The 21,259-nt window shown below is 39.0% G+C and overlaps 1 protein-coding gene across 1 annotated transcript in view; it reads right to left on the bottom strand.

Annotated features, from left to right (window-relative positions):
• Positions 1 to 21,259, bottom strand: part of ADAL (adenosine deaminase like) — a 55,481-nt gene that overhangs the window by 19,740 nt on the left and 14,482 nt on the right. The window contains exons 3-5 of the mRNA XM_037834160.1: positions 1,653 to 1,875; positions 1,255 to 1,385; positions 693 to 753 (exon numbers count right to left, since the gene is read on the bottom strand). Coding sequence (XP_037690088.1) covers positions 693 to 753; positions 1,255 to 1,385; positions 1,653 to 1,715 — 255 coding nt within the window. The 5' untranslated portion in view covers positions 1,716 to 1,875. The remainder of the gene's footprint in view (positions 1 to 692; positions 754 to 1,254; positions 1,386 to 1,652; positions 1,876 to 21,259) is intronic.

Genomic DNA, 21,259 nt, shown 5'->3' on the forward strand with positions numbered 1-21,259 from the left:
TTGATCAACGTTAGTTCTTTAGAAACACAGGATATGTCTAACTTTGCATTTTTGTTCTAATAATTAAAAACACCAATAAGATTTTGCTTCTCTCCATTTACAAAGAGGATATTTAAAAATGCCTTCCCAGTCAGATCAGTGATAGAGGCCAGTCTTCCATGTCAGGCTCTGTTGTGAAGCTTCAGATAAGAGAACACAGTAGAGTCCTCTAGTCCTCATACCCTAGAAGGCACAATTTTCCTGTATCAATTTGTCAGGGGTTATCAGCTCAATCTCTAAGCAGTTCTTGAATTTTGTATTCCCTATAATGTCCATCCACATACTTATAAGTCTCCTATACAATATAGATAAAGTCTATTAAGGACATACCCTTCTGTGGTTAAATATTTCATATAATATATAATACATTGAAAACAGGACAGATTTTCTCCTCCAAATTGCCCTCTATTTAATAGAAGATGTTGGTCTTGATTCTTTCCTCCCATCAGTTACAATCTTTTATATCTTTTACAGTCTTTTTATATTGGTTCCTAAGCAAATACCTTACATTGGTCTTGAGAAGGGTTGCCATAAAAAAGCAGAAAACATTTTTCATTGGATGCTTGAGAAAAGCAATAGGTTATATGCAATAACAGAATGGCATAAATTACTTAATACTTCTTAAACTGTTTTAGAAATCCATCATATCTCACCATTAAAATATCTTCAGGGCTAGTAGTAAGCTGATGAATAATTTGAAATACCTGGAAACATCTGCAACATGAATGAAAAGTTTAAACATATTCAAGTCCTTAAAAACTCATCATTCAAGAGAAATTCACAAGCTGAATGTATTCACAACTTTTAGGCTAATAGTAAGCATATATTTATAAATAAATAGAATAGATTTTTTCAAAAAATTACACTGATATGGAAAGATAATCAAATAACAATTACCGATATTTTTAAGTGAGAAAACAATTCTCCTCTCCCCACCCTCCTGACACTAGTAGCAAATGGGGAGAAATCAGTACATCTATATTTTTAAGCCTAAGGAATATTCCAATATAGTATAACTTCACAAACAACATAAATAACTAAATATATTATCAAGAGTCTGACAACTGGAAAAAAAGCTTTATGACAAGTATATCCTTCACACCACAGAGCTACCCTATTTCTTCAATTACTAAAATCTGAATTCTTACATAATTCTTACAGTCTCAAAATACAGACAGAAACAAAAAAGTATGCCCACAACCTCCCAATACTCACTGTTCTAAAGTTCTCTTTTTTCCCATGTCAATCACAGTCATCTGATTGTGGATTTTAAGATCTGGCTTCTTGGCTAATAATTTCTTCATGGTATTAGAACTAATGGATCCATTCAAGTGGGCATGAAGTTCCTAAAACAAGAGAATACAATCAGTAAAACTTACCAAGTATCCACCAGATTCATCGCATCACACCAGGTACCTGCTATTTGTAGTCTGTACTAGGCAAATTGCCTATTAGATTTAGCTATATACAATGTTTAGAGTGTTTCCTCTAAATTTAAAAGTTTACAGTTTGTAAATTCTACCAGTAAAATTTACTTTTATTCTGTTAAAAGAAACAACACAGAAGCCAACATAGTTAATGACCATTCAGAAATTCTGTAGCTGAATTCTCACCACTTTTGGTAATTCCAGGTAAAATTTTGTCTCCCATGGTTGTTGCTGTTCTTCTGCCTCCATCAAGATTTTCACAGGGAGAAAGGTCCTTCTTCAGTATTATTCTTGGTATGAACTGTTACTGTAGTCAGTAAGACGTGTGGTCCTGAATTCCTTCACACTGCTTTACTTCTACACATTTTATTAAGGTTAGCCGGGTATGTTGCTCTGGGATCAGCTTCACCTATTTTAACAAATGCGAACATTTTCAGATACTGACAGAAAAGCAAAGAAACAAGATTTTGTTAATTCATTCCTCAAAGACAAAAGCCCCTCCAAAACTAACTTAAGAGTATCCAAGGTGGAGAAATGATGAGTAAGTGATCTGAAATAGAAATAGGAAAAAACTTCAAGCTGAAAGAGATGGATTAAAACTTGAATTGTAGTAGGGTATATTCTTTACCTATCGGCAGTTCCTATAAAATTGCCAACATCCCACTTCAAAAACTTTATAAAAGCCTATTTTGGGAGAAAACATTTACATTTTTGAATTAAAATATGTGAAGGAAGAGCACAGGCACTGCAGTCAGGTGAATCTGGGTTTGTTGTCTCATCAGTTCTGTTTAGTAGCTGTGTGGCCTCAGTAGCTTAACTTCATGGCTTCAGTTTCTTTATTTGTAAAAATGGGATAAAAATGCAGAGTAGCTGTGAGGATTAATAATACCATTTAAATGCCCCTCTTTATGACCTAGTGACTACTTCTCTTCAGCAATTTATCACATTGTACCTCAATCACTGAATTACTTGTTTTCCTCCCTCATCAGACTGTAAACTTCTTGAAGACAGGGACTATAGATTATTTTATCTCCCTAGCACCTAGCACAGTACCTAGGAAGATATATAAATCCTAATTACTCTTCAACTCTGAAATGATTTAAGGCAGCTTATATATTAAGATAAAATTCTAAATGAAATTTAGTGATTTTCAAAGTAGCCACTTTGACCCTCTTAGTTCTCACATATTAATGATGGTATTGATAAGAACAGTGGTTTCCATGTTTTCAGAGCCTGTATGAAGTATGTGTCAAGGACTCCTAATACTTTTATCTTTAACTCCCACAAAAATTTGCCATATAATGTAATCATATGAATCACATTACAAATGAATAAAATGATACTGAAAGAAGTTACCAAGATCTTAAAATGTGCAATAAAGAAAACAGTTTGCATAGGACTAGACAGAGCCATAGAAAACCATCAAAAGGCCAACTCAGTATGAGATAAAAGTGGCATTTCAAACAACTGGAAAAAAGATGGACTATTTAATAAATTGCGGTTAATATCTCTACTTAAGAACACAAAATACTTCGTTGAAATGGAAAGACATCTTATTCTCGCAAAGTAAATTTTCTATGACTTCACTTATAAAGTAAATGTTTATCAGATTTCCCAAAACTATTCCTTAGAAATTGATTTTAAAGTTTACTTGTAAAAATAAACTTGAAAAGATAGCCAGAAAAAATTCTGAATCTCAGAAAAATAAAACCCAATATTGGTAAAGGTATAAATAAAAGTTCTGTGGGAGAACTTGGTGTGGGCTTTTTAGAAAGTAATTTGGCAATATCAATCAGTTTAAAAAAACACATCATTGGGAGGCGGAGCTCAGATGGCGGCATAGAGAGGAGTAGAAGCCAGTTAGTCCCCCTGGAACAATTCATAAACATCAGAAAAATTAGTAAATAACCTGGAATAACTGCGGGGAGACAAACGTGACTGTCCACTCATCATAAACCAACCTGAATTGGGAGGAATGCCCGAGATCGCAGCATAAAATCTGTAAGTAAAAACTGCGGACCTGCGCCGAGAGCCGAGAACCCCTCCCTCACAGAAGTCTCATGGTGCTAGAGAGCAGCACTCTCTGAACAAGCGAATATACTTCAGCCCAGCTCCAACTGGGGTTTTAATGTTAACTGCTCAATATAGTCAGCAAATCCCCAACAGGCAGACAGAGGCTTTTGGTGATGACTAACCTTGGGAGAGTCAGGGAATGAATCTGTCTCAAGACTGGGAGCCCAGAGGATCAGGTGCTATCTCTGGCCGATGGGTGAATCTGGGAGCTTTCTGTCCCTCTCTCTCTCTCTTTCAACCTGGGTAGCTCAGTGTTTCGAGAAAGCCTCAGCCGTTTTCAGCTCGCAGTGCTTTGCAGAAGAGAAAGCCTCAGCCATTTTAAAATTGCAACACTCTGACCCAGACAAGGGTGGAGATAGAGTCAGAGAAACAAAGAAACTTTACATATGTAAATGACCTCTCTATAGGGGTCATAGCTTCCCAAGAGGAAAGAGGAGGGGCCCAGCTACTACCTGCCTTACATTCAGAAGCAGACCCCAGAGCCTAGGGGAGGAGAGCCGCAGGCCACACTCCCCTACACCAGCCTGTGACAGGCTGACAGGCACCACTTGCTGGGCAGAAAAGCACAGGGTGTGTCAATTCTCTAAGACACAACATCAGGGAAACCGGATACTGAATATTTCCTCCTTCTATGACCTGAGCTTGTTCTCGTCTGGGAAAACCTGACTGGGGTGGCCTAGGAGGTCAGAAGCTTAGACAACAGAAAACTACAACCTACACTAAGAAAAATGAAATTATGGCCCAGTCAAAGGAACAAACTTACACTTCAACTGAGACACAGGAATTGAAACAACTGATGCTAAATCAATTCAAAAAGTTTAGAGAAGATATGGCAAAAGAGATAAACGCTACAAAGAAAACAATGGGCATACATAAGGCAGAAATCAAAAGTTCAAAAAAAACAACTGGCAGAATCTATGGAAATGAAAGGCACAACACAAGAGATGAAAGAAACAATGGAAACATACAATAGCAGATCTCAAGAGGCAGAAGAAAACACTCAGGAACTGGAGAACAAAACACATGAAAACCTACACACAAAAGAACAGATAGAGAAAAGAAGGGAACAATATGAGCAACGTCTCTGGAAACTTAAGGATGAAATGAAATACAAGAATGTACATATCACTGGTGTCCCAGGAGAAGTGAAGGGAAAGGGGCAGAAGCAATAATAGAGGAAATAATCAATGAAAATTTCCCATGTCTTATGAAAGACATTAAATTACAGATCCAAGAAGTGCAGCGTACTCCAAACAGAACAGATCTGAAAAGGCCTATGCCAAAACACTTAATAATCAGATTATCAAATGTCAAACTTAAAGAGCGAATCCTGAAAGCAGCAAGAGAAAAGCGATCCATCACATGCAAAGGAAGCTTAATAGGACTATGTGTGGATTTTTCAGCAGAAACCATGGAGGCAAGAAGGAAATGGTATGATATATTTAAGATACTGAAAGAGAAAAACAGCCAATCAACAATCCTATATCCAGCAAACCTGTCCTTCAAATATGAGTGAGAGTTCAAAATATTCTCTAACAAACAATGAGAGAGTTTGTGAACAAGATACCTACTCTATAGGAAATACTAAAGGGAGTACTACAGACTGATAGGAAAAGACAGGAGTGAGAGGTTTTGAACACAAGTTTGGGTGATGGTAGCACAGCAACGTAAGTACACTGAACAAAGGTAACTATGAATATAGTTGAAAGAAGAAGGTTAGGAGCATGTGGGACACCAGAAGGAAAGAAGAAAGATAAAGACTGGGACTGTATAACTCAGTGAAACCTAGAGTATTCAACAGTTGTGATAAAATGTACAAATGTGTTTTTTCACGAGGGAGAACAAAGGAATGTCAACCTTGCAAGGTGTTAAAAATAGGGAGGTATTGTGGGAAAAATACAATCAATGTAAACTAGAAACTATAATTAACAGAATCATTGTATTATGCTTCCTTTAATATAACAAACACAATATACCAAGGTAAATGCAGATAAGAGGGGGGCATAGGGGAGGGGTGTGAGATTCTTGGCATTGATGGTGTTGTCTGACCCTTTATTCTGTTTTGATCTAAGGTTATCTTTCATTTTGCTGCTTCCTAGCTGTCATGTTTTTTTCCCCCTCTCCTTTTTCTTTTTCTTTTGCCTCTCTACCTTCTTTGACTCTTCCCCCTGCTTTGTGGTAGAAATGTAGATGTCCTTATACAGATAGTGGTGAGGGCGATGAACACATATATATGTGACTATACAGAGAACCATCGATTGTCTACTTAGGATGGAATTATGGCATGTGAACAAAACCATCTTAAAAAAAAAAAAATGGGTTGATGTTGAAACCTTGAGTGCAATATACTGAGTGAAATAAGCCAGACACATAAGGACAAATATTACAGGGTCTCACTGATAGGAACTAATTATAAAATGTAAACTTATAAATATGAAATATAAGTTACCAAGTTATAGAATAAGGCTAAAGAATGGGGAGCGGTTGCTTAGTATGGGCAGAATGTTCAACTAGTATGAACTTAAATGTTTGGAAATAGACAGAGGTGATGGTAGCACATTTTGAGAATAACTAACAGTGCTGAATGGTGTGTGAATGTGGTGGAAAGGGGAAGCTCAGAGTCATGTATGTCATCAGAAGGAAAGGTGGAGGTTAAAAGACAGGAATGTATAAAACAGTAAACCTTGTGGTGGGCAATGTCCAAGATTAACTGTACAAATATTAGAAATCTCTTTCATGAACCAGAAAAAATGTATGACACTACACCTAGAAGTTAATAATAGAAGGGCATATAGGGAAAAAATACATACCTATTGCAAACTATATACTACAGTTAGAAGTATTTCAACGTTCTTTCATAAACAGTAACAAATGTTCTATACCAATACTACACGTCAACAATGGAGGGGGGGTGGTTAGGGATATGGGAGAATTTGCGTACCCTTTTCTCTTTTTTTTCTTCTTTTCTTTATTTCTTTCCTGGAGTAATGAAAATGTTCTAAAAATTGAACAAAAATTAATTGTGGTGATGGATGCACAGCTGTATGATGGTACCAGGGGCAACTGATTGTACACTTTGGATCTTTGGATAATTGTATGGTAAGTGAACAATCACAATAAAAAAAATTGATAGATGACAAAAAAATCATAAGATGATATCATGAATAACTGTATGCCAATAAACTAAACAATTTAAAGGAAATGGATAATTTCCTCGAAACACATGAACAACCCAGGCTGACCAGGGAAGAAATTGAAGACCTCAACAAACAAATCACAAGCAAAGAGATCCAATCAGTCATCAAAAGCTTCCCAAGGAGAGGGGGCAACATGGTGGCATAGAGAGGAGTGGAAATTAGTTAGTACCCCTGGAACAACCAATAAACCACCAGGAACAACTAGTAAATAATCTGGAATAACTGCTGGGAGACAACTGTGACTGTCCACACATCATACACCAACCTGGATTGGGAGGAATGTCTGAGATTGCAGCATAAAATTGGTAAGTAAAGGCTGCGGAAACACACTGGGAGTCCCCTCCTCCCATGGCAGGCCAAACGGCAAAACCTCGCAGCAGTAGAAAGCAGCACTCCCTGAACAAACGAATATACTTCAGTCCAGCTCCAACTGGGGTCTTAATTAACAAATGTGGACTGCTGAATGCAAGCTACAAACCCCCAACAAGCAGACAGAGGCTTTTAGTAACAACTGACCTTACAGAACCAGAAGACTCATCTGTCCCGGGAGAAGGAGCGCAGAAGACCAGGTGCTACCTCTGGCTGACAAGTGAAATTGGGGGCCTGTGGACTGCGTCTGAAAGGGGGCTTTCTGTCCCATTTTCTCTCTCTCAACCTGAGCGGCTCAGTGGAGAAAACCTTAGCCATTTTCAATTTGCAGTGCTCTGATCCAGGCAAGGGAGGAGACAGCAGAGTCAGAGAAACAAAGAACCTATTTAAAGGCTGATGATAACTCCCTAGGGGGTGTATCTTCCCAAAAAGGAAGAAGTTGGTACCCAGCTCTACTACCAGCCTTCCCTTCAGAACCAGACCCCAGAGCCTGGGGGAAAACAGCCAAAACAGAAACTAAGGAGGCCACACCTCCTTACACCAGTTAGGAGCGACAGGCTGAAAGGTGGTACCTGCTGGGCAGGTTAGCACAGCAACTAGAGGCCTCGCAGGGTGTGTCAATCTTCTAAGACACACCCTCAGGGAAACCTGATACTGAATAGTCCCTTTTGAGACCTGCGCCCGTTCTGGTCTGGGAAAACCTGACTGGGGTAACCAATGAAACCCATGTCTAGATGCCTAGACAACAGAAAACTATAACCCATACGAAGAAAAACAAAGATATGGCCCGTCAAAGGAACAAACTTACACTTCAAATGAGATACAGGAATTGAAACAACTAATGCTAAATCAATTCAACAAGTTTAGGGAAGATATGGCAAAGAGATAAAGGGTGTAATGAAACCAACGTGCGAACAAAAGTTAGAAATCAAAAGTTTGAAAAACAACTGGCAAAATCTATGGAAACAAAAGGCACAACACAAGAGATGAAAGACACAATGGAGAAATACAACAGCAGATCTCAAGAGGCAGAAGAAAGCACTCAGGAAGTGGAGAACAAGACACCTGAAATCCTATACACAAAAGAACATATAGAGAAAAGAATGGAAAAATATGAGCAACATCTCAAGGAACTGAATGACAACATGAAGCACATGAATGTACATGTCATGGGTGTCCTAGAAGCTGAAGAGAAGGGAAAGAGGACAGAAGCAATAATAGAGGAAATAATCAATGAAAATTTCACATCTCTTATGAAAGACACAAAATTACAGATCCAAGAAGCTCAGCATACCCTAAACAGAATAGATGTGAATAGGCCTACACCAAAACACTTAATAATCAGATTATCAAACATCAAACATAAAGAAAGAATCCTGAAAGCAACAAGAGAAAAGTGATCCATCACATACAAAGGAAGCTCGATACTATGTGCAGATTTCTTGGTAGAAACCATGGAGGCAAGGAGGAAGTGGTGTGATACATTTAAGATACTGAAAGAGAAAAACCACCAACCAAGAATCCTATATCCAGCAAAACTGTCCTTCAAATTTGAGGGAGAGTTTAAAATATTCTCTGACAAACAGACAATGAGAGAGTTTGTGAATAAGATACCTGCTCTACAGGAAATACTAAAGGGAGCACTACAGACTGATAGGAAAAGACAGGAGTGAGAGGTTTGGAACACAAGTTTGGATGATGGTAGCACAGCAATGTAAGTACACTGAACAAAGATGACTGTGAGTATGGTTGAAAGAGGAAGTTTAGGAGCATGTGGGACACCAGAAGGAAACAGGAAAAATGAAGACCAGGACTGTATAACTCAGTGAAACCTCCAGTGTTCAATGGTTGTGATAAAATGTACAAATATGTTTTTACATGAGGGAGAACAAATGAATGTCAACCCTGTAAGGTGTTAAAAGTAGGGTGGTATTGGTGGAAAAATATAATCAATGCAAACTAGAGACTATAGTTAACAGAAACATTGTATTATTCTTCCTTTAATGTAACAAAGGCAATATACCAAAGCTAAATGCATATAAGAGGGGGACATAAGGGAGGGGTACAGGACTCTTGGCATTGGTGATGTTCTCTGACTCTTTATTCTACTTTAGTTTAATTCTACCTTTCCTTTTATTGCTTCCTGGCTGTCATTTTTTTTTCCTTTCTTTTTCTTTTGTCTCTCTACCTTCTTCGACTTTTCCTCCTTCTTTGTGGAAGAAATGGAGATGTCCTTATATAGATAGTGGTGATCATGGTGAATACATAAATATGTGAGCATACAAGGAAGCATCGATCATTTAACTTAGGATGTAATGCATGGTGTGTGAACAAAACCGTCTTAAAAAAATGGGTTGATGAAGAAAACTTGAGGGCACTATACTGAGTGAAATAAGTCATACACATAAGGACAAATATTGCATGGTTTCACTGATATGAACTAATTATAATATGTAAACTCACAGACATGAAATATAAGTTACCAGCATATAGAATGAGACTAAAGAATGGGGAGCGGTTGTTTAGTATGAGTAGAATGTTCAACTAGGTTGAACCAAAGTGTTTGGAAATGGACAGACATGATGGTAACACATTGCGAGAATAACTAACAGTGCTGAATGGCGCATGAATGTGGTGGAAAGGGGAAGCTCAGAGTCATGTATGTCACCAGAAGGAGAGGTGGAGGTTAAAAGATGGGAATGTATAAAACAGCGAATCTTGTGGTGAGCAATGTTCATGATTAACAGTACAAATACTAGACATCTCTTTTTTGAACTAGAACAAATATATGACACTATAACCAGAAGTCAATAATAGAGGGACATATAGGAAAAAATATATACCTATTGCAAACTATATACTATGGTTAGTAGTATTTTAACATTCTTTCATCAACAGTAACAAATGTACTATACCAATATTATAAGTCAATAATAGAGTGGGGGGTGGTTAGGGTTTTGGGAGGATTTGAGTTTCCTTTTTTTGTCTAAACTTTTCTGGAGTAATGACAATGTTCTAAAAATTGAAAAAAAAATTGTGGTGATGGATGCACAGCTGTATGATGGTACCGTGGGCAACTGATTGTACACTTTGGATCTTTGGATAACTCTATGGTATGTGAACAATCTCAATAAATTCAAATTAAAAAAAAAAAAAGAAAGTTTCCCACAAATAAAAGCCTAGGGCCAGATGGCTTCACAGGGGAATTCTATCAAACATTCCAAAAAGAACTGACACCAATCTTACTCAAACTCTTTCAAAACATTGAAGAAAGTGGAACACTACCTAACTCATTTTGTGAAGCTAACATCATTCTAATACCAAAACCAGGTAAAGATGCTACAAGAAAGGAAAACTACAGATCAATCTCCCTCAAAAATATAGATGCAAAAATTCTCAACAAAATACTTCCAAATTGAATCCAAAGACACATTAAAAAAAATCATACACCATGACCAAGTGAGGTTCATTCCAGACATGCAAGGATGGTTCAACATAAGAAAATTCATCAATGTAATATAACACATTAACAAATCAGAAGGGAAAAATCAAATGATCATCTCAACAGATGCTAAAAAAGCATTAGACAAAATCCAGTATCATTCTTTGATAAAAACACTTCAAAAGGTAGGAATTGAAGGAAACTTCCTCAATATAATAAAGGGCATATATGAAAAACCCGCAGCCAGTGTGGTACTCAATGGCGAGAGACTCAAAGTCTTCCCTCTAAGATCAGCAACAAGACAAGGATGCTTGCTGTCACCACTGTTATTCAACATTGTGCTAGAAATGCTAGCTAGAGCAATCTGGTAAGACAAAGAAATAAAAGGCATCCAAATTGGAAAGGAAGAAGTAAAACTGTCATTATTTGCAGATGATATGATCTCATATTTCGAAAACCCTGAGAAAATCAACGACACAGCTACTTGAGCTAATAAACAAATTCAGCAAAGTAGTGGGATACAAGATTAATGCACATACATTCAGTAATGTTCTTATACACTAGAAACGACCTAACTTAAGAGATACTCAAGAAAAAGATTCCATTCTCAATAGCATCTAAAAAAAAATCAAGTACCTAGGAATAAATTAACCAAAGACATAAAATACCTATAAATGGAAAATTACATAACTTTACTAAAAGAAATAGAAGGGGACCTAAAAAAAGATGGAAAAATATTCCATGTTCATGGATAGACAGGAAGGCTAAATGTCATTAAGACGTCAATTCTACCCAAACTCATCTACAGATTCAATGCATTTCCTATCAAAATTCCAACAACCTACTTTGCAGACTTGGAAAAGCTAGTTATCAAATTTATTTGGAAGGGAAAGATGCCTCGAATTGCTAAAAACATTCTAAAAAAGAAAAACGAAATGGGAGGACTTACACTTCCTGACTTGGAAGCTTCCTATAAAGCCACAGTAGTCAAAACAGCATAGTATTAGCACAAAGACAGGCATATTGATCAATGGTAATGAATTGAGAATTCTGAAATTGATCCCCAGATCTATAGTCAACTGAACTTTGATAAGGTCCCCAAACCCACTGCACTGGGACAGAACAGTCTCTTTAAAAAATGGGGCTGGGAGAATTGGATATCCATATCCAAAAGAATGAAAGAGGACCCCTACCTCACACCCCACACAAAAATTAACTCAAAGTGGATCAAATACCTCAATCAAAGAGACAGTGACATAAAATTCCTAGAAGATAATGTGGGGAACCATCTTCAAGACCTTGTATTAGGAGGTCGCTTCTTAGACCTTATACCCAAAGCATAAGCAACAAAAGAAAAAACAGATAAATGGGAACTCCTCAAAATTAAAACTTATATACTTCAAAGGAATTTGTCAAAAAGGTGAAGAGGTCTTTCTCAGGCATCCAGAAAAAAGTTAAAGTCTGTAGTACCAAGGAGAAAAAGACTTTGTGAAAGCAGTCAGATCTCATGGCGCCCTGGCTGGCCCTTCCCTCACCCCTCAGTGGCTCAGTGCAGAGCCATCCTGTGTTCCCAGTGTGAATCCCTGGTCCCAGTTCCAGAGAGAGCAGTGTAAGCCTCATGCATATACCGGGAGCATGTATGTCTGGCTCAGTCTGTTTGGGGGAGGCTTGAGGGACTTGCCATCCCTCACCTACTCTGCTTATAGAAGGTAGCACATGGATGGGAGAGCAGTCAAGTTGTGCTGCTGGGGGCAAGGGATTGCTGGCAGTGAAACATACAGTGTAGTGCCCAGGACTGCAAGGAAACTGTCCTAGGGAAGAGGAGACATTTGGGACTGTGTAAGCAAAGCAAGGAATTCCTAAGGGACATTTGGGACTGTCTACATGGAATTCCTAGGGCCACATGCCCAAGACAAAATACATGTGCTAAAAGGATTGGGGAGGCCCCTACATTTTGGCTGGAGCTGTTCTGGTACAACCCATCGTACGGAGAAGTCCTGAAGGAGATTGCTTGCTCACACAAGTCAGTCTACAAAGACTGGGAAAGGTGTTTTCCTTCCCCCCACCTTTTTTGTTGTTGTTGTTAGCTCCTGGCATTCAAGGAAAAAGCTAACTGGATACAGGCCTAAGGATCACATGCCTCAGAGTCTAAATTTCAGTGATAGCACATTTTAAAATATCAAAATATCCAAGTTTGAACAAAACATACGAAGAAACAGCAATGGTCTAGGGAAAGGAGAAGATTAAAGCATCAGAAACCACAGCAAGGTGGCCCAGTCTTGAAAAATACCAGACAGAGGCTTCTAAAAAGTGGTTCTGCATATGTTCAAAGAGATAAAGGAAAACGCTGACAAAGAAGTAAAGGAAATCAGTAAACCACAGATGAACACAGTGGATCAGTCGAGAGATGGAAATTATAAAAGGAAACCAACCAGAACTGAAGACCACAGTTACTGAAATTAAAAATTCCCTAGAGAGGTTCAACAGTAGATTGGAGCTGGCAGAAGATTCAGTGAACCTGAAGCTAAGACATTGAAATTATTCAGTCTGAGGAGCAGAAAGAAAAAAAGAAAAGTGAACAGAGCCTGAGGAACCTGTGGACACTGTCAAGCAAACCAATATATGCATTGTGAGAGTCCCAGAAGGAGAAGAAAGAGAGAAAGGGGCAGAGAGTATATACAAAGAAATAATGACTGACAACTTCCCAAATTGAATGAAAGAAATGAATAGGCACATCCAAGATGCCCAACCAACTCCAAACAGGAGAAATCAAAAGACCTATGCTGTAACCTTTTATAATCAGACTGTTGGATGCCAAAGATAAAGAATTCTGAAACTTGCAAAAAAGAACAAACGTCATGTACGAGGGGGCCTCAATAAAATTAAGTGCTGGTTTCTCATCGGAAACCATGGAGACAAGAAGGCAGTGGGAATGCACTGAAAGGAAAAAAAAAAATGCCACCCAAGAATTCTCTATCTGGCAAAGCTGTCTTTCAAAAATGGGAGGGGAATTAAGACTTTTCCAGATAAACAAAAGCTGAGGGAGTTTGTTAACATTAGATTAGCCCCACAAGAGATGCTAAAGAGAGTTCTGCAGGTTGAAAGGGAAGGACACTAGCCAATAGATTGAAGCAGCACAAAGAAATAAACATCTCTGCTCTGCCATTTTGGGGCTGTGCCTTTTTCTGAGAAAACAGAGAGAGGGAGAGAATGGCAGCTGTGCCTTTGACAGCCAGATGGCGGAAGTCACTCCAGTTTAAGGATGTGGCTGTGAAATTCTCAAAGGATAAGTGGATGTGACTGGTCCCTGCTCAAAGGGCCCTGTACAGGGAGGTGATGCTGGAGAACTATATGGATTTTGTTTCCTTGGGACTTCTAGTTCCTAAGTCTGATGTGATTTTCTAGTTGAAGAGAGGTGAAGAGCCATGGAAACTTGACTTTCAGGAAGCTGAAGACGGAGACAAACCAGGAAATACTTTTTAGTTCACTTCCCCCTTTTGGTCAGGAGGATTTTCTCAATCCCATGATGCTGAATCCAGGCTCATCCCCGGGAGTCATGTCAGGAAGCTAAGAATAGAATTGCCATATGATCCAGCATTTCCATTACTAGACCAGAAGGCTAGACCAGAGAAACAGGACTCAACTCAAAAGCAGGATGTTTCTGAAGAAGTAAAGTCACAAAAAACATTAATGGAAAAATGGAAAAGATGGTTCTCTGGGTCCTGCACTTGGACCTGATAGACCTAAGGGCTGGATGAAAGAAAATTCTTTAGGGGAGACTTTGACAAAATCCCTCCCCAAGGAGAAGGACGCAAGACAAGGATCCACTCCTTCCAAGAAAACCAATAGTAAGGGGAGAAACTTTGAATGTAGCATATGTGGAAAGACCTTATTTAACCATCTATCCCTCATCCACCATCAGAGAACTCAAACTGAAGAGAAGCCCTGTGAATGCAAAGAATGCGGGAAAGCCTTCATATATGAAAGTAGTCTTAACAAACATCTGATGTCTCATATGGGGAAGAGCCCCTACAAATGCACTGAATGTGGGAAAACTTTCTATGACTGATTAACCCATACCGAACATCAGCGGACTCACACTGGTGACAAGCCCTTTAAACGTGATGAATTAGATAAGGTCTTCCCTGTCCACTCATCTCTTACTCGACATCAGAGAATTCATGCTGGAGAAAGTCCTTATGAATGTGCAGAATGTGGGAAATCCTTTAGCCAGAAAAGTATTCTTGCTTGCCATAAGCTCACTCACACTGCAGAGAGGCCCTACGAATGTAAGGGATGTGGCAAAGCTCTGTTTGACTGCTCATCCCTTATTCACCACAGGAGAGCATACACTGGAAAGACTCCTTTTGAATGTAATGAGTGTGGGAAAATCTTCTTTGACTGCTCATCCCTTAATCAATATCAGAAAATTCATAGCAGAGACAAGCCCTACAAGTGCACTGAACGTAGGAAAGCCTTCCTCCAAAAAAAGACGGCTTATTTAACATCAGTGAGTTCACACTGGAGAAAAATCCTACGAATGCAGTGTGTGTGGGAAGGTTTTCAGTTGCAAGTCATCTATCATCCGACATCAGAGGTGTTATGCCAAACAGCCCTTAGCATATCATGGAGTGCTTCAGCCAAACAAGCAATCCCCAAAGAGACTTCAGATAGATTTGTACAAGATAATGAAGATTTATATTTGAGCACCTTCTAACTACCACTTATTTTCATGCCTCTGTTAGGTAACCACAGTCTCAATTATCAGTCTCAATGAACCATGCCATAAACTTCCTCTGGGACGCTTCAAATTTGAGATAATACCCTGGGGATCCCCAAACTGGTCAGAAGCTATCCAGTCAACACATTTTTTAAGTGTTTAAAGGAGACCCTAAGACAGGTATCATATTTGTTAATTTATTTATTTACTTATTTATTTATTGCTATACTGAGTATTCCATGAGATCTGGGACTATTTTATATATCTGTGCACTGCTGCGTCCCCAGCATGTGGTACCTGGTATGTCACTGGCACTTATTACATTCTGAATGAACACCTAACTAGTTATGAAAACATGAACCCTAATTCAAATGTACTTTCTAGAACTAGAAACTTCAATAATAAAACAACTTCAAGATGAAAAAAAAAAGGTGAAGACGCAGCCAACCCAATGGGAAAAAACATTTGGAAACCATGTATCTGACAAAAGGCTGATATCTTGAATATACAAAGAAATCCTACAACTCAACGACAATAGTACAAACAAACCAGTTATAAAATTGGCAAAGTAAAGGAAAAGACAGTTCTCTGAAGAGGAAATACAAATGGCCAAAAAACACATGAAAAAAATGTTCATCTTCACTAGCTACTAGGGAGATGCAAATCAAGACCACAATGAGATACCATCTCACACCAATTAGAATGGCTGCCGTTAAACAAACAGGAAACTACAAATGCTGGAGAAGATGTGGAGAAACTGGAACTCCTATTCATTGCTTGTAGGAATGTATAATGGTACAGCCACTCTGGAAGACAGTCTGGCACTTCCTTAGAAAACTAGATACCAAGTTATCCTTCGATCCAGCAATTTCACTTCTCGGTATATACCCAGAAGATCTGAAAGCAGTGACATGAACAGATATTTGCACACCAATGTTCATAGCAGCATTGTTCACAATTGCCAAGAGATGGAAGCAATCCAAATGTCCTTCAACAGATGTGCGGATAAACAAAATGTGGTATATAAACATGAGATGGAATACTATGCAGTAGTATGAAGGAACGAGGTCATGAAACATATGACAACATGGATGAACCTTGAAGACATAATGCTGAGTGAAATAAGCCAGACACAAAGAGAGAGATATTGTATGTTACCACTAATGTGAACTCTGTGAAAAATGTAAAATAAATGTTTTATTTTGTAGAATGTAGGGGACCTAGAGATAGACAGTAACTACTGAAGGGGGAACAATAATCTAATAAGAACAGATAAGTTATGGAAGGTAATCTTAATTTTATGGGAATGCTCAAGAATGACTGTGGTTTGCTAATTTTTGGAGGGTATGGTAGGAACATGTTGGAAGCAATGTAGCTATTTTTGGTTTTTTTCTTATTCTTTGAAAAGCTTTTTTTAAATTTTTTGGTAAATAAAGTGTAAAAAATAATAAATAAAACATTGATCTAGAAGTCTGTGGGGGGTGGGGGGAAGACAACCTGTATATCTCACACACTTAAATACCAAAATGATTCTGGAAACTGTTTTCAAGCAAACATCTCACAATATACAATTAATTGCCATCAAAATCAAACTTGTCAGAATAATGCTAAATACTTAAACACTTTAGTCAATGCATTTTTGAAACGTGATATACAATTTTTTACAAGAATTAATGGCACATGTAGATATTAAACTGTTCCCTGGAGAAGGAAAATGCAATGATTTAATCCATGAAGGTATTTTGTCTTTACAGTTTTGTTAAATTCTTTAGAGGTATATTAGCTTTATGTATATGCCAACTACTATACGGCACTGAATGAGGGCAAAGCCCAGAACAAGCGTCACTATTTTTTATAACAGTTTTAAATCAGAGTGTTTGAGAGGGATTCCTAATGCTTTTGCCATTTGCTCCTCTTTGCCCACCCTTTTTTTTTATGTAATCATAAGGCAGCTTCCTCAGCAGGTGTGGGGCATATCAGGCAGATAGGGGCTAAAGCATCTGCTTCTTGGTTACCAGAAAGAGCAGTTTTTCCCAAGTCAATTAATTCCCCAGCAAAGTACTCCCTCACAACCATGGTTTCATATACAGGTGCGCCACTGAATACCCCAGCTTGGGCTGCATGCTGTACTTGGGATTTAGCTTTCTTTTGTATAAAAGGTCAAACTTGGAGACCGGGAGCCTCCTTTTCTATCACCTTTATATCAGTATCGCTATCTTCATCCTCCCGGGGATTCCAGGTTTTTGGATCCCAATCTTTTTTTAGCTAACGTAGCTCTAACCTTTGGCTGGGTCTTTTTTTCAACCTCCTAATTTTAAAAACTGATAGGCCAACACTTCCATATCATCATCCTTATTTAAGTGCTCTGAAAGGCCTGTCACTAAAGCAGAGGTGGAAGTCTGCATATTTCTTTCTAACTGTAACTCCTCCTTCAACTTGCAGATTTATCTTTCTTGAGACAGTCTGCTGTAGCTAGCTGTACTGCACACAAATGCCAGCCAGCTGCAGTGACAGCATGTCTGTCATCTTTACTAAATTTTACACACTCTATTCCCTCAGGCGTTTTCAGGGCGTCCCCATACTCACACGGAGGTCTGCAAGAGTTAAGCAAGTAGATGACCACTCCCCACACTGAGGAAGAAGGCCACCCCAGGGTTACATCCATGGATTCCCCACCACTGCTCATTCTTTGGTCTGTTGTATCGTGCAGACTACACCAATTGTTCTGACTAAGGTAGGGGCTATGTAAAATGACAGCCTTCCACCCAACTCCAAGGAGTATGATAGACCAAAGAATGACGCGGACAAGTCCAGGTTGGCAAGTAAGATAGAACATTTATTGGGGGCTTACATGCGGTCCTCGTCCTCAATGGTGGGAGGAGAGACAGCAATTCTTTACCACGATGGTTCGCACTGATCAGAGGGTAAGGCAGTGTTTTATGGTGGGCACAGACAAAGATGGTATGGAGCCAAGAGAGTGTATACACATGACTGCCAACAAAGTTAACTGTTTCTTAATATTTGTTTCTTTGAACACAACTTTCCACCTGAAGTTAGCTTTGGGGAAAGATACTAAAAGCATAGAGCTGAGAGAATACATGCAGGAATGTGCGTAACTGCTGACAAAGTTGGAAGTCAGGGATATTGAAAAAATATAAAAGCATTAATATGTTACACATTCCAATTACAAATTACCCTTTTTCCTTTTTGTACATGAAAGAGAAGGGAACACCTTAGGCGAACTTACACAAAAGCATGGAGACTACCATAGACCTCTGGTAAATTATAGCTAGCAATTGGAGGATGTAGCTTAGGAACCTCCTCCTTGCATGAGATCCATTGCTGCAATGGCAAAATTTTTAGATTCTATTAAAGAATTAATTATGAGCTCTCTCTTAACTATTTATGTCCCTCATTCTGTTGAAGTCCTTTCTACCAATAGATTAACTTCTTATGAAGCTCTCTTACCTTCCCCTCCCAATATTTCTGTTGTTCGTTGTCATAACCTTAATCCTTGCTACTTTACTTCCTACTATTTCTGACAAAATGCCTCACAACTGCATAGCTTCAACACCTCAAATAGATTTACAAGAAACTCCATTTGATACTGCAGATGTTATCTGATATATACATGGTTCCTACCTTAAAGATGACTCAAGAATCTGTTGTTGAATATGCTATTACCTCTACTATGACATAATAGAAACAAATTCCTTACCTAATATCATATCAGTCCAGCAAGCTGAACTTTTTGCCCTCACAAGAGATTGTATACTCGCAGAGGAAAAACAGCAAATATATACACTGATAGTTGGTATAACTCTGGGGTTGCTCATGATTTGGGGATGTAATGGAAACAAAGAGGTTTTTTTCAACCTCCAGTGGAGGAAAAAATTAAAAATTAAAAAAAAAAAAAAGATGGCGCTTATGTTACAGAATTGCTAAATGCTATGCTGTTACCAAAGGTTCTGGTTATGATTAAAATTCCAGGTCATTCTCAGGCAAATGCAGAGGAAAGCACAGGCAACCACATGGCAGATACAGCTGTAAAATGTGCAGCTATGAGAAAGAAAAGGAAATTTCTAAGCTGTGGGGAAGCCGAGGGATTCAAGGATTGCTTGCTGCCCAGAATGCTACCAACTTGTAAGAAAACAAGCCTTTCAGCCAATGCCTTGATTTGGATTCCTGGCCTCTGAAATGGGCATCATTGAGACTTCCAAGAAGATGGTAGATAGAAGAGGCAGAGAGAACTTCTCCGTGAAAGGTTACTATACGAAAGGCACAAGGCACCCAGAGCAGTGATTCTAGGGTGCGACTGGTTCTAGGGTGCGACTGGCTGGAGAGGGAGGTCCACAACACACAGTGGGGATCTGGATGAAGAGAAGGAGATACTGCAACTGAAAGGATGGCTTGAGTGTATTTGACTGGGACTGCCACCGGGGACTGGTGGATGGAGCTGGCTGCCAAGCACAGGAAGGAGCAGCTTTCCACACACCAGTAAACCCATTTTAGGAGTTGTCTGGGGAGACAACCCTTCACAGCCCCACAAGCGGGAGCTCCTGTGAGGGAACTCAGGATTCAGCGGACTTGTGGTGACTGCATTTACTCTTCCTCCACAGAAGCCCACATTGTGCATGGGTGAGAGGTGGGGAGAGGCAGGGGCAATGCACAGAAGTGTCAGGAGCCTTTCTCCAACAGCAGAGGCTCGTGGGTGCACAGTGGACAGGGTCTGGGGCACATCTGATCTAGGGGGTAAGACATGAGCCCCGCAACTCAAGAGTGGCCTATTTGGAGGCCCGGGAATTACCAGACTCACTGCACCCTTAAGAGAACTCCCTGTCAAGCTGCACAGGGACCACCCCCTACCCTCAGGGCTGGGAGTCCCCGGCATACATGGAGAACTGGTGCACTGACGGGATTTCCACTTGGTTTGGACACTGCACAGCACATAAGTGAAGTTGGGGGAAAGCCATCTTGAGAGTAAGAGGTGGCTAAAGCGCACCATCTGCTTGGAGGACAGGGAAAGTGCACTCTAGGAAGCTACAGCTCTGCCAAATTACACACAAATGCTCAAATAATCCTTACCAAGATTTAAAAAAAATGGTCTGAAGACAACAGAAAATCAGAAAGCATCTAAAGAGCCAAGTAGATATGGATAAACCAAACGAACAAATTAAAAAGCTAAAGGAGACACAGAAACTGGAGCAATTAATCACAGAAGTATATACAAATCTCCAAAACAACTTCAGTGGGTTGGCTAAAGATATAAAGGACATCAAGAAGACTCTAGAAGAGCATAAAGAACAATTTGAAAGAGTAAATTAAAAAAATAGAACTTACGGAAATGATACTGTAGATCAAATTAAAAATACACTAGAGACACACAACAGCAGATTTGAAGAGGCAGAAGAATAAGTGAATTAAAGGAAGAGCAATTGAATGTAAATGGACAAGAGAACTAATGGTGAATAAAATCGAAAAATCTGAAATGAATCTCAGGGAAAAGAAGGACAACATGAAGTGTGCAAATATAAGAATCATTGGTGACCCAGAAGGAGAAGAGGAGAGTAAAAGGGTAGGAAGAGTATTTGAGGACATAGTTGGGGAAAACTTCCCAATCCTTCCAAACAACATAAACATGAAAATCAAAGAAGTCCAACGAACTCAAAATAGAATAAATGCAAACAGACCCACTCCAAGATGTATACTAATCAGATTGTCAAATGCTGAAGAGAACGAAAAAGCCCTGAAAGCAGCAAGAGAAGCAATTCACCACATACAAGGGACACCAACGTAAGACTAAGTACTGACTACTCACTGGACACCAGAGAGGTAAGAAGGCAGTGGTATGACATACTTAAGATTCTAAAAAAGAACAATTGCCAGCCAAGAATCTTTATCCAGCCAAGCTCACCTTCAAAACTGAGGGAGAGGTTAACATTTTCACAGTCAAACAAACGCTGAGAGAATTTGCTGACAAGAGACCTGCTCT

This window comes from Choloepus didactylus, chromosome 4, assembly GCF_015220235.1.
Source record: "Choloepus didactylus isolate mChoDid1 chromosome 4, mChoDid1.pri, whole genome shotgun sequence".
Classification (NCBI taxonomy): Eukaryota; Metazoa; Chordata; class Mammalia; order Pilosa; family Megalonychidae; genus Choloepus; species Choloepus didactylus.